Source organism: Callospermophilus lateralis, chromosome 6 (assembly GCF_048772815.1).
Source record: "Callospermophilus lateralis isolate mCalLat2 chromosome 6, mCalLat2.hap1, whole genome shotgun sequence".
NCBI classification, from domain to species: domain Eukaryota; kingdom Metazoa; phylum Chordata; class Mammalia; order Rodentia; family Sciuridae; genus Callospermophilus; species Callospermophilus lateralis.
The window spans coordinates 113,842,717-113,855,670 of NC_135310.1; the positions used below are offsets into that span (position 1 = coordinate 113,842,717).

Here is a 12,954-nt window from a genome sequence, read left to right on the forward strand (position 1 = left end):
ACATCCGCATTTTCCCCTGTGCAGGAAGGGGCGGGCTATATGCTAAGCTCCCTTGACCTGTACATTGGCACCCGCCTGCAACTTCTTACAGCCTCAGAGCCTCAGGCCCAATCCAGACTTCCGGAGAAGTGCATTTTAATAAGATCCTCTAGGTGATTCATGCACACATTGTAATTTGAGAAGCTCTGGCGAAGTCTGGCTTCTCTTATCTTCTCTCATTTTAATAACCTCTGGCTGGGGCAGTCGCTCACCAGCAGGGGGCGCCGTAGGGAGGGGTTTCAAGGTGCACCGCCTGTACCCAGGTGAATCCTTCCCTTTCTCCTCCCTTCTGGACCTACTCTGCTAGCTAAATTGACTCCTGGGATCCTCGGCTCCTTCCTTGACTCGATTGGACTTTGCCAATAGAAAAGGACAGTCTCCCCCACTCTTTATGGACGCTGGGAGGCATGAGTCGGCCAGGAAGCTCTAGGCCACTCCTACCTGATTCTCCGCCCACCTCCACTTGTAGGCTGGCCTGGCTGACCGAGTCTGGCTGACCTGTCTATTTCTCAGAGAAGGAACTACTGTTCCGGGACAAGCCAGCAGCCTCTGGGAGGAATTAGCCAGAAAGGTGAGCCCCTTTCTGGGGCACCTGGAGGTGGGTGGGCACTGCAGCGGGGTCACCTGGACTCAGGGGAGGGGCGAGGCCAGAGTGTGGGGATCTTCTGTGGCAGGAGAGGAAAAGGGCCCCTGCTGCTGGGTGCTGCTGGGCTGATCTGTGCCCTGTAGAAATGTGGGCATCGCTAATGAGCGCTGGCTGTGACTCAGCGCGGCCTCACTCATCCCAGTGCTTTTATGTCCTGTAATGATAACTGGAGATCTAGCAGATGTTGGGAGGTGCCGTGAGAACAATGAGGGAGAAGGGTTGAGTTTAACAGATCTGAGCAGCACTTTGCAGCAGGACTCTGGATCTTTGTGCTGGAGAAAGCAACTACCTAGGGACAGGCGATGGCGGGATTCTCAAGGGCCCTCATTTTAGGGAAATGCTATTCAGGACAATCTGGGGCCTGGAGCAAGACAAACTGGAGGAATGAGTGTGTGTGTGTGTGTGGGGGGGCGGTATGGAGTTGGGAGGCTCCTATCCATACTTGAATAACTGTAGTGCTGCAGGTTCTGTTCAGCAAAACTGGGGACCCTTTCCCCTCCTGGGGCTAGGGGGAGGATGGACATAGGATCAATGCAATCTGCAAGAGCTCTCAGTCTGGGGCCCCAGGGCTGAGTTGGGGGAGGAGCTAACCTGCTAGGTAAATGAATGGTCTCCTCTTGACGGGCCCCTGAGGCTTTGCGGGTGGTACATACATACCACCTACTCTGGGTGGGTACGCTGGGCCAGGGGACATCACTGCACCACCCAGTGGGGTGGGGAGGATTTGGACTCTGGTCTTGGGAGGCCCCAAGAAGGTTGTTGCTGTAGAAACGAAGTGGGTCCCCCCCTTCCCTTCCCACTAGCTGGCTGGTCCCCTGACACTAGTGCATTGGTGGGCAGGGGGTAAAGGGTATCACTCATGGAACCAGGGGCGTGCCGTTAGGTCCTTCTATTTCTTTTTACTCTATTTCTATTTCTTGTCCAGCTTCATTCCCTCTAGAGGAGGAAAGAAAGGCCTGGGACAAAAGGATGGGCGGGGAGGGTGAGGGGTGTTTCTGAAGGTCCTTGTCATCCTGGCGCATCCTTCCTTTCTGCCTTCCTTTCTGTCTTCAGTTGGTGCTTAATAGTCCCCGTCCGTCCTGATCTATGAAATGAGATACAAATAACACCAGCTCTTTGAGGATCAAATGAGATGAGCCATGGAGAGGGCAGCGGTGCAGAGTGAAGCTCCATAAATGATAGCTATTATCAGAGTTAGAATTATGAATATGGAAGAGCCAAAAGAAAGGGATGGAACCTAGGAGTAGCTCGAACCCACCTTCCCACCAGATGTGGGGCACTGTCAGCTCACCTGAGTCACCTGTGTGCCCTGCAGGCAGGCTGGCTGAAGAGGCTGGCGCACTGACCACAGGGTCGGGTTTTAAGGCACAGGGGGCAATGCAAGCCTCCCTTCCGATCCACATCTTCAGTGAGGAAGCCCGGTAAAGAGGCCCCGCCTTGAGTCCATCCCGAGGACATAGAGGAGCTTCTGCCCTGTCTGGAAGGGGGTGGGAAGGGGGCTTAGTTTTCCTGGGGAAGGAAAGAAGGTAGGCAAAACCTCAGCTCCAGGTGGGTGGTGTGAGAGAAGGAGCAGGACGTAATGGATGCCAGAACTTTTTCAGTGGAGATCCTGGTGAATCAACCCGAGGGGATTCTGAGGACTTGGAAGGAGCACATCCTGCCTCACAGATCTCAGCCGCCAAGTGAATGAATTCCACTCCCTCAGCAGCTCCTTGAGAGCTGAGTAAGACGTCATCTTTGACAGGACCGAACTTCCCACAGTGCCTGATACACAGCCGGTGCTCAGGAAATACTCATTTGGGAGAGCTGCATGTGGCGGCAGATGATCAAGAGCTGCTCAGGCTGGTGGGATGGCCGGGGAGAGAGATGCGAGTGGGGGAAGAGACTGCCAAGGGAGGGTTGGTGACCCAGAGAGGTTCTACTGATCAGGAGGGCTGCAGGGGGGACACAAGGCAGGTGGGGAGAAGTGGGAAAAGTGGGAGCCAGAATGAACCTGTCCCATAGAGTGAGAGGGTGTTGGAAATCAGGGGACTTGAAGGTGGATTAAGGAAGAGCTGGCGTTTCTACTGGAGGCTGCTGGGAAGTCTCCTGTGAGGAGCAGGCCCCCACCTTTGTTTTTCTTTCTTTCTTTCACTTTTAACTTTTGTTACTCATGTTGTACTGTGTGTTTGCCTGGGAGCTACCTTGGGAGTTTCTGGCAGAAGGAGGGGCATAAAGAAACAAACACATTTGGACAGTGCTTATCATCCACGAATGAGGTCACAGGACTTCCCTCCATCCTCGGGATCGCCTGGGACGTTTCCCCTCCACTTTTAGTAACTTTGGAAAAGAATGATAAAGTTTACATAAAATACGTGTTTGGTGCCATTCGTAGTCCTTATTCACGTCTTCTGCCCTCTCAATTTGCCATGGCCTTTAGCTGTGACCAGTGGGAAGAGTTTGGGGGGTATCCTTCCAGACCTGCACTGTCTTAAGACAGCAGTCACTAGTACATGTGGCCACTGAGCACTTGAACTACAGCAAGTCCCAGCTGAGATGTGCCTTAGGTGTAAAATACACACGGAATTCACAGACTTGGTGTTGGAAAAAGAATGGAAGATATCGCAATAAATTTATATTAATTGACTGCTGAAATAATATTTTGAACGTAGTGGGTTAAATAAAAATAGCATTAATTTGTCCTATTCCTTTTTTAATGTGGCCACCAGAACACTTAAAGTTACATATTTGGCTTGCATTTTGTTTTTATTGCACACGACCACTCCAAATCTTTTTCTACACATTTATATCTACACACACACACACACCCATAAACGCATATCTATACTATATACACTTATCTTTTTTGCAGTGCTGGGGATTGAACCAAGGGCCTCTCACATGCTAAGCACACACTCTACCACCGAGCCATGCCCCCAGCCTATGCCTTTTTTTTTTTTTTACATTAATAAGATCAAAGGAGGCCTATGTGTGTCTTGCTTTTTTCACTTAAGATTTTGCTGTATCAGCACTTGCAGATCAAGATAAAGTCCTCTTTTTCCTCCTTTTTATTTTGAGACAGGGTTTTGCTAAGTTGTTGAGGCTGGTTCTAAACTTGTGATACTCTGACTCAGCCTCCTGAGTTGCTAGTATGCCACCACACCTGGCCAGGGTAGATATTTTGACAGGTGAAGAAACTGAGGTATACTAATCAGATAAGCATACCCAGCCACAATGCGCTAGATAGCATTTGAACTCATTGTCTAAATGTAAACTCTTTCTGCCTCAGAGTTTATTTTGATGTACTAGGTCATGAAAGAGAGAGAGAGAGAGAGAGAGAGAGAGAGAGAGAGAGAGAGATAGATAGATAGATATGGGGGGAGGTGGAGGTCTATGAAAGGAATTGATCCAGCAGTTGTGCTGGAATGTGCTCCTTCACTGCAGCCACATGGAAGCCAAGTCTTGGCCTCTACAAGTCTTGACCCAACCCATTTTTCCTCCAGGCCCTTGGCCTTGACTGGCACTGGGTGCAGGAGAGCCAGCAGCATCTAGTGACCAGGCGGATGTGCCCCCAGGAGAGTTCCTTCCAGCCCTCCCAGTTCCTCCTGCTGGTGGGGATCCCAGTGGCCAGTGCTCTCCTTCTGGTTCAGTGCCTTCGCTGGTATCGCTCTCGCTGGCTGCTGGGGACCTGTCTGAAGCCAGATGGGCAAGAAGAGCCAGTGTCCCCGTCCACCCCACTACCAGAATACGATGCTCCAAGGCAGTGTCCACCGGCCACACTGCCAGAGATAGCTGCCTTCTACCAGGAATTGCACACGCCCACCCAGGGCCAGACCATCATCCGCCAGCTGATGAACAAACTGTTGGTGTTTTCGGCTCGAGAGGTGGACCACCGCGGCGGTTGCCTGATACTCCAGGATACAGGCATTTCCCTGCACATCCCTCCAGGTAGCCACTCCCAGCCTCCTCCTCGGCATACAGTTGTTGGAACTGTGCATTAAGACACCACATCTGTTCATAGGCATCTTTTTAATTTTGAAAATTGTTTTTCTAGTATAACCTTATTGGATCCAAAGACAGACATATTACTTATCTTTTGTGACAGCTTCCTGGCAGGTGGAAGTAAAGTGCCTTGTTCTAGTGACACTATGCATTGACAATTCTCAGATAAAAGGAAGAGCACGGTTTGCAAATCTACACAAGGCCCTGCATGGGTTAGCAGCAGCCCTGGAAGATTGGGTGCTGACTGGTGTAGGATTAGGCCATGAGTCAGCTCATGGCCGTCTCGTTCATGTGGCCTCTCTGGGCCCTGCTGGGGGCCTCTCCTGGGCTCCTGCCTACCAACTCTCTTACTCTGGCTGACCTCTTTCCGGGGTAAGGGTGCCTGCCTACCAGACCCGTCTCAACTCTCCATCTCCCCAGGTGCTGTGGCCGTGGGCCGCCAGGAGCGGGTATCCTTGATTCTGGTGTGGGACCTGTCAGATGCCCCGTCACTGTCCAGGTCTCAGGGGCTGGTGAGCCCTGTGGTAGCATGTGGCCCCCACGGAGCCTCCTTTCTGCAGCCCTGCACCCTCACGTTCAAGCACTGTGCCCAGCAGCCCAGCTATGCCCGCACCTACAGTAGCGACACCTCCCTGCTAGATGCCAAGGCCTGGAGGCCCCTGGGTCGGCCAGGGGCCCACACGTCCCTGGATGAGTGCCGCATCCTCCTCTCCCACTTCAGGTAGGCACCTGCCCACTGGCCTGTCTTCCTGCTCCCATGTCCCCCGTGTCCCTCTCTGGGCCTCTGTCCTGCTGTCCATGGCATCTTGTTTCTTTCCAACACTGTCCGGGGCTGTGCATCCCACTTCTGTCTCTGCCTGCCTGGAAGTGTCTGTGCCTGGAGGGGGTTTGCTCCATTCCTACCAGGGTCTCTCTGCAACTGTCTCGACCTTGTGTCTCTGTCCAGTACTATCTCCAAACTACTGAGGCCAGTTTGTCCCGTCCAGTTTCAACTCATGTTTGTCCTCCATCTCTGACCTTCTGGAATGTTAAGGTGTCTGCTTCCCCATGTCCTTACCTCTTGTTGATGAGAGCAGGGCCATTTGTGGGGCCCCTCAAAAGCGTGGGGATCCTGAGCCTACCTTCCCACTCTCCCTGCCAGAGAATACTCATTGGCTTTCTTCTGCACTCAGTGAGGGGCACCAGGACATATTCACCTTGGGACACCTCTAGCAGCCAGCCCACCCCTCTCCAGGTCCTCTCCGTAGGTCCCTCTGGAGTGCTCTCGCACCTCCTGGGAGACCTGCACTGGGCCCTTCAGATGACGGGAGCCTGGTGGTAGATGCACTGGGGTCTGGTGTTTCCCTGCCCTCCCGTGCCAGTCCCTGCCACCATCTTCCTCTGCAGCCTGTACACCTGTGTGCTAGAGGCGCCTGTGGGGCAGGCTGCCCGTAAATGGCTGCAGCTGGCCGTCTTCTGCTCGCCGCTGGTGCCTGGGCAGTCCCACCTGCAGCTGCGCGTCTACTTCCTGAACAACACGCCCTGCGCCCTACAGTGGGCGGTGACCAATGAGCAGCCCCACGGTGGGCGCCTGCGCGGGCCCTGCCAGCTCTTCGACTTCACTGGGGCCAGAGGTGACCAGTGCCTGAAGCTCAAGTACATTTCTGAGGGTGAGGCGGGTAGGGCCTGGGAACTGGAAGCAGGGAGCCCCATGAGAAAGAGGGGTCCGTGGCTGCCCCCTGGGCTGGGAACCTGGGAACCCTAAGTTTCTTTCCTGGACTCCTGGGCCAGCAGCAGCAGCAGAAAGGAGACCTCCTGGTTTCTGCTGCTGCCCAGAAGCTTCCAGGCTTTGTCCTCTTCCTCCCTCTGCTGTGCGCCCAGCCCTTCCTACCCACCCAGGACAGGGTGATGCCAGGTGGGAGGTGGGTGGTGTTATACCCTGAAGGAATGGGGGAGGGGAAGATGGAGGCTTTTATTGTCCCCCTGGGTGGAACTGGCACGGGAGAGGGCCTCCAGTCTTTCCTTGGGCCCTCTTGCCCTTATGCTAGGGCTGCTGGCATTGCCCAGGGCAAATGCCACTCTATATTTGTGTAGTAATGGGCAGGGCACACGGTGGTGGTGCACGGCTGCTTTGGGGATGGATGGGGGATGGAGGCTGCAGGGAGGGGGAGAGGAGGGAGTATGGGGTTCAAGGCCACTTTGGTTCCCTGCCCAGGTTCTGGAGATTTCCATCCACTGAGACCCTCCTCACTTTACTCTTCCCACAACTTCCTTTAAGATTTGTGGAAGGCCCCACCTTCTGAGCCTCTCTGCCCTCTCTGCCCTCCCCAGGTTGGGAGAATGTGGATGACAGCAGCAGCCAGCTGGTTCCCCATCTCCACATCTGGCATGGAAAGTGCCCCTTCCGCTCCTTCTGCTTCCGGAGAAAAGCAGGTAGTCCAGGAGCCCCGAATCCTCCTGCTCCCACATACCAACAACCCTGATATTCTGCAGCTCCACGCTGGGCTGTGCACACAGACTTTCTGTTAAGGGAGTCATTGCAGATCTTTGCAGTGTCCGGCCCCTGCTTCTTCAGAGCCCTAGTGTTCCTGTAGAGTCCCTTTGACTTCTCCTCCCCTCTCACCCCAAGTCTTTTCCTCTCACATCTGTCACTTCCTACCTCCTCTTTTTAGTCAATGAGAATGAGGACTGCTCAGCATCAACCAATGAGATCATTGTCACCATGCACACTTTCCAGGATGTGAGTTGTTATTGAGGGCAGAAGGAAGGGAGGGCCTGTGACAAGTCCCAGGTAAGGTGGGCCAGGGGTCTGGTACCTGCTGAGTATGGTTCTAAACACAAAGTCAAGTAGATAAAGATGCCATTTTCCGCAGAACAGACATCTCACTCCCTTGTCTGTCAATGGAGGAATCCAGCGGGGAACAGAACCAGATGGTAGATTAGCCCTTCTCCCACCTCGGGACCGAGACAGCAAGGAGACCTGGTGTCTCCTAGGTGCCTACATCGGAGAGCCGAAGCCTGGTATCTCCAGTGGGAGAGTGACCAGGAAGGGGGCCTGGAGCAGGTGGGAGGGAGTTAGTTCTTTCCTCCATCTCACAGCCTCAAAGGACTATATGAAGAAATCAGGGGCGTTTCATCTTAGTGGAAGGTAGACAGGTACCCTGATGTTGTCTCTAGGGAGGAAGGTGGGATGGAGGGAAGGGGGCACAAGCGCCTGAGTTTGGTATCTCCCCCGCCCCATGACCGCATCCAGGATTTCTCATGGTAGCTTAGGATGCACCCTGTATGGGTTTTCGTGTTCCAGTCCCCAAACAGCTCAGTGGTTCAACTTGAGGTTGAATGTGGGGTTCTGGGGTCAGTGAATTAGAAGCAAGAGAGGGCTGGGTGGGACATTATCTCCTATAAAGTGACTCTGGGTCACAGGGTGAATCAGAGACACAAGAAATGGGAGTAAGCTCTCAGCTTCTTCCAAGGGGAATGTCTTATGACCCCAAGTGTATTCATTGCCCCTCCGTGAACTCAGGGCTTGGAAACCAAGTACATGGAGATCCTCAGATTCCAGGCGTCAGAGGAAGAGTCCTGGGCAGCACCACCCCCTGTCTCCCAGCCACCCCTGTGCAACAGGTGAGGTGAGGGGTGACCTTTCTGCCTGGGGGATGTTTGGGATTCCTTCCCCACACCTACAGGGCAGGTACAGCGTTTGGGGGTCTCTTTGATCCTTCCCTCCAAGAACACTCTTTCCCCCTGGTTCAGGCTGCCCCCAGAGCTCTTTGAGCAGCTGCAGATGTTATTGGAGCCAAACAGCATCACAGGCAATGATTGGCGACGACTGGCCTCTCACCTGGGGCTCTGTGGCATGAAAATCCGGTAAGAAGGGCAAGGTCTGCAGATGGAAGTAGCGGGTGGGTTGGGGTAGGGAATCCTCAGGACACCCTGGGAACTGGACCACAGATCAGGGGATGACTTAAAAGTTAACAGTAGCTACTCCCTACCCTCTTCTCCGTAGAAGGGTAGCTCTACTGATCACTGTATCCTCAGTACCTAGAGTAACACCTGGCTCTTAGTAGGTCACAATAAAAGAGTTAACAATGAATCAAATATCATGCAAGTCACTGGGTGCTCACGATTACTAGCAGATAGTGTGTGTAAAGCATGTGGCTAGTCGCCTGGCACATGTATACTCAATAACTCGCATTTGTGGTGGCAGTGCAGCCACAGTCCCTGTCAAAGGAATTCACAAAGAAATTGTAGAATAATTCTGAACCAGGTCCCAGAATCCAGGCTGTGAGTGCAGGGGTCAGGGAAGGCTTTCCCAGGAGATGGGGCTATAGTAGGGCTTTGAAAATGGTGGGTTTAAAAACCAGCCATTTATTTAAGCATTTCTTCAAGACCCACTGTGTCCCGCTAGCACTGCGATACAAGAATGACAGCCGGTTCCAGCTCTCAGGAGCTCATATCCTGAGTAGTAAGGGATGCAGAGAGTTTAAAAATAAAGTCAAGTGATCTTTGTGTCTGCTTGTGTGCATCTAAGTTGCCTACCACACTGGGAAAATACACAATAGCTGAAGAGCTAGCTATGACCAGAGGAACCTGCAATTAGGGCTTCAGGGAGGAGGGGTGGGAAGAGAAGAGAGCCATTGTCTGAGGGGAGCAGCAGAGGTGGTTGTGGGTGTGGTGTGTGCAAGGTGGGACAGGGGCAGGCCTCAGGAAAGGAGGCTCAGGGTGGGAGGAGGGGAGTGAGGGTCAGAAAGGCAGGGCTTCACCAGGGCAGGGGTGAGCCAGAAAGTCAGGAGCACTGGCTTGTTCAGTGGGCAGAAGACTCTGGAAGATTTTTGAGCAGCAGAGAGTCATGATAAAATCTATGGTTTAGAGCAACTGTTTCCTTTCTGGTGGGTAGAATGTTGTGGCCTGGGAGACAGAGAGGGGAGCCATTAAGAGCCTGGGTGCGGCAGGAGCGTGTTTGCGGTGGGGGAGGAGAAGGCAATCACAGAAATCAGAGCGGGAAGCAAGCTCAGAGGTCCTTTCATCCAAGCAGCTGAGGCCCAGAGAGGAACAGAACCCGGGAGTTTGCTTCCGAGCCCCAACAATCTGAGGTTTTAAAATCCTGGGGCCTCAGGCCACCCAAGTCCCCTGGACCCCAGGGAGAGCAGGAGGAGACCCAGAGCTAGGCTGGAGAAGGGGGTGGGGGGTCGCAGTTGTGCCTGGAGGAGAGGGAGACCCCTCCCCAGCTCGCTCCTCCCGTCTCCGGGCCAGGTTCCTGTCCTGCCAGCGCAGCCCCGCCGCCGCCATCCTGGAGCTGTTTGAGGAGCAGAATGGCAGTCTGCAGGAGCTGTACGACCTCATGACCGCCATGGAGCGGCTGGACTGCGCCTCGGTCATCCAGAACTACCTGAGCCAGACACCCAGAGGCAGCCCAGCCCCCGCCCGTGGGGGCGCCCTGGAGAACCAGGGCTTGGAGCTGGACGAGAAGCTCTGAGCGTCTGCTCTCGGGGGCGGGGGAAGCCGGGGGTGTGCTCCTCTGCCCAGAGAGAAAATGGCAGCTCGATGGACGTGCCCAGAGCCCTCTTCAGAAGCCACAATCCATGTCCAAGGCCATCCAAGATACCAGAGCGCTCTCACCCGCGGGCTGCACCCCGACCGCCCCTGTGCCCACGAACTTTGTTCTGCGTGCAGGTCCTCTCTTGGCCAGCAGGGGGCGCGGGATCCCAGGAGATGGCCACAGTCCTGCCAGCCTCTTGAAAGCTATTTCATAGACCAGTGGTCTGCCAGGTTGCCCCATGGGCACCGCACGGCAACAGTTTAGTCTACAAGGGTTCACTGAGCACTTAATAAGACCCAGCACTGGGCTGGGGCACTGGCGAGTACTGGAGTATCTGAGGTGAGGCCTGGACCCCTGACCAGCACAGTTCCTTGCAGGAATCAAGATGACCTTCACATGAGCAGAGGGCAAACTCTAAAATAGCAGGTACCTGTGGTTAGGGGGTGTGGTGGTCTGCTATGGACTGTGCTTTGTTTTAGGAGTCAAGAAGGCAGAAACGTTGAATATGGCCCTGGGATAAGGAGAAGGTTTTAGGGAGGATGTTGGGTGGTGTTCAGTTGGATTTAGGGGAAAGAGCTCAACTGTGCACACTAGGAGCCAAGAGCAAGCACAGAGGACCGGAGACATTAAGGAGCTGCCCGGGTGGGCATGAGGGAGGGTGGCAGGAAGGTTTTAGAGCTGGGCAGTCACATCTGCTGTCCACAATCTCCCCTCGCTTCCTTTGCCTCTCATGTTCCAATTCATGCCTGTCTTCCCCTCTCTGCAGTTCTCTCTCTCATAAAGCATTCAAGCTGAGAAGAAGCTGCAAGATTAACATTCTTGCCCAGTCTTTATATCTCTTCACCTCCAACTGTGTGAGTTTTAAGTCTCTGACTTCATTGACTTCATTTTTTTTTTTTGCCTCTATTTCCTGACGTTGTTCCATCTCTAAATATGCTCACTGACTGCCTTAGCATCTTTTTTCTCTACCCAGTTCTGTGCCCTGTCTTTGTGGGTTTCTTTCTGTATTTGAAATCCTCAGTCATTCCCCTCAGGCAAATGTCTCCAAACCAATGTTACGATGCATATTGGAAGAGACTGGGCTACCCCAGGAATGAATGGGGCTATTTTACCCATGAAAGAAGACCCAGATTAAGGTCAGAAAATAAAGAAAGGGGTTGAAGAACGTCCCACTCAATCAACAAATACTTATCTAGCACTTACTGTGTGTTAGACACTGTATACAAAAGAGATGGATAGGCTGGGCCCTGCAAGGAGAACAGAGGATTTGACTGGATTCTAGCAATGCTTTTGTTTGCAAACAGGTGTTGTTAATCTGTTGAAGGGACAGCAGTCTCTCTGGCAACCCTAACAATTTGCTTCTATACTTAATTAAAAATATTAATGCTTTTTTTATAATGAATGCTATTGTATAGTAAAATATGAAAATTGCCTTTTCATAAAAACATACACATAGATCCACGGAACAGACTAGAAGGCAAACAAACACACACAGATACAGTCCTCTGATCCTTGACAAAGATGCCAAAAACACATTGGAGAGAAGAGAGCCTTTAGAACAAATGGTGCTGGGAAAACTGATTATCCATACGTAGAAAAATAAAACCAGACCTTTATCTCTCACCTTAAACAGAAGTCAACTCGAATCAAAGGCCTAGGATTTAGACCAGAAACCATGAAACTCCTGGAAGGAAATGTGGGGTCAATACTCCAACACATAGGTGTAAGCAGTGACTTCCTCAATGGATTCCTGAAGCTCAGGAAATAATACCAAGAGCTCATAAATAGAATGGCATTAAATTAAAGAGATTCTGCACAGCAAAGGATATAAGTTAGAATGTGAAGAGAGAACCTACAGAATGGGAGAAAATCTTTGCTAGCTACTCTTCTGAAAGATGATTAATATCCAGAATATATAACAAACTCAGAAAAACTTAACACCAAAAAACAAAATAAAACAAACATCCCAATTTTAAAAATGGGCAAATTAACCAAATAGACACTTTTCAAAAGAAGAAATACAAATGGCCAACACATATGTGAAAAAAATGTTCAACACTAGCAATTAGAAATATGCAAATCTGAATGACACTGAGATGTCATCTCACTCCAGTTAGCATGGCAACCATCAAGAATACAAACAATAATAAATGCTGGAGGAGGTGTGGAGAAGAAGGAACACGTCCTTTTACTTTGGGTGCTGGGGTCTGAAACCAGAAGCACTTTACCACTAAATCACATCCCAGCCTTTTAAATTTTGATACATGGTCTCACTAAATTGCTTAGTGAGACCTCAGCCTCAGCCTCAGCCTTAGCCTCCCATGTTGCTGGAATTATAGGCATGTGCCACAGTGACCGACTGAGAAAAAGGAACTTTTACGCTGTTGGAGGGATTGTAAATTAGTAGAGCCACTATGGAAATCAGTATGGAGGTTCCTCGAAAGAGTAGGAATGGAACCACCATATGACCCAGCTCTACCACTTCTTGGTATTTGTCCTAAAGAATCAACATACTGTGGCCACACATGCATACCCATGTTTATGGCAGCACAATTCATAATAGCCAAACTGTGGAACTAGCCTAGGTGTGCATCAGTGGATCAGTGGATAAATAAAATGTAGTATCTGAAGGATGGAAAACAGCAACCCCCAGGGAAAAAGGGACCAACAGCCTCCAAGGAGAAAGGAGGACCATGGTTCCCAGAGGGAGCAGGCAAACAATGGGCTCTGGACTTTCACCACTTCCCAGCACAATGGGCTTTGAGTATTC

General features: G+C 51.9%; 1 protein-coding gene across 1 annotated transcript; it reads left to right on the forward strand.

Annotated features, from left to right (window-relative positions):
- The first annotated feature begins 4,227 nt into the window (after window positions 1-4,227).
- Window positions 4,228-10,121, forward strand: Unc5cl (unc-5 family C-terminal like). Its single transcript, XM_076860177.1, has 8 exons — window positions 4,228-4,612; window positions 5,087-5,387; window positions 6,053-6,315; window positions 6,977-7,078; window positions 7,318-7,385; window positions 8,169-8,269; window positions 8,399-8,512; window positions 9,899-10,121. Exons 1-8 carry the CDS (start codon window positions 4,228-4,230, stop codon window positions 10,119-10,121), a joined length of 1,557 nt encoding a protein of 518 aa, XP_076716292.1.
- Window positions 10,122-12,954: the final 2,833 nt, after the last annotated feature.

Excerpts from the sequence above, each read along its gene's own strand:
- Unc5cl (XM_076860177.1), top strand. The coding sequence starts at position 4,228 with ATGTGCCCCCAGGAGAGTTCCTTCCAGCCCTCCCAGTTCCTCCTGCTG. Across the intron at positions 5,388-6,052 it reads ATCCTCCTCTCCCACTTCAG|CCTGTACACCTGTGTGCTAG; the intron begins GTAGGCACCTGC and ends CTTCCTCTGCAG. Across the intron at positions 8,513-9,898 it reads CTCTGTGGCATGAAAATCCG|GTTCCTGTCCTGCCAGCGCA; the intron begins GTAAGAAGGGCA and ends TCTCCGGGCCAG.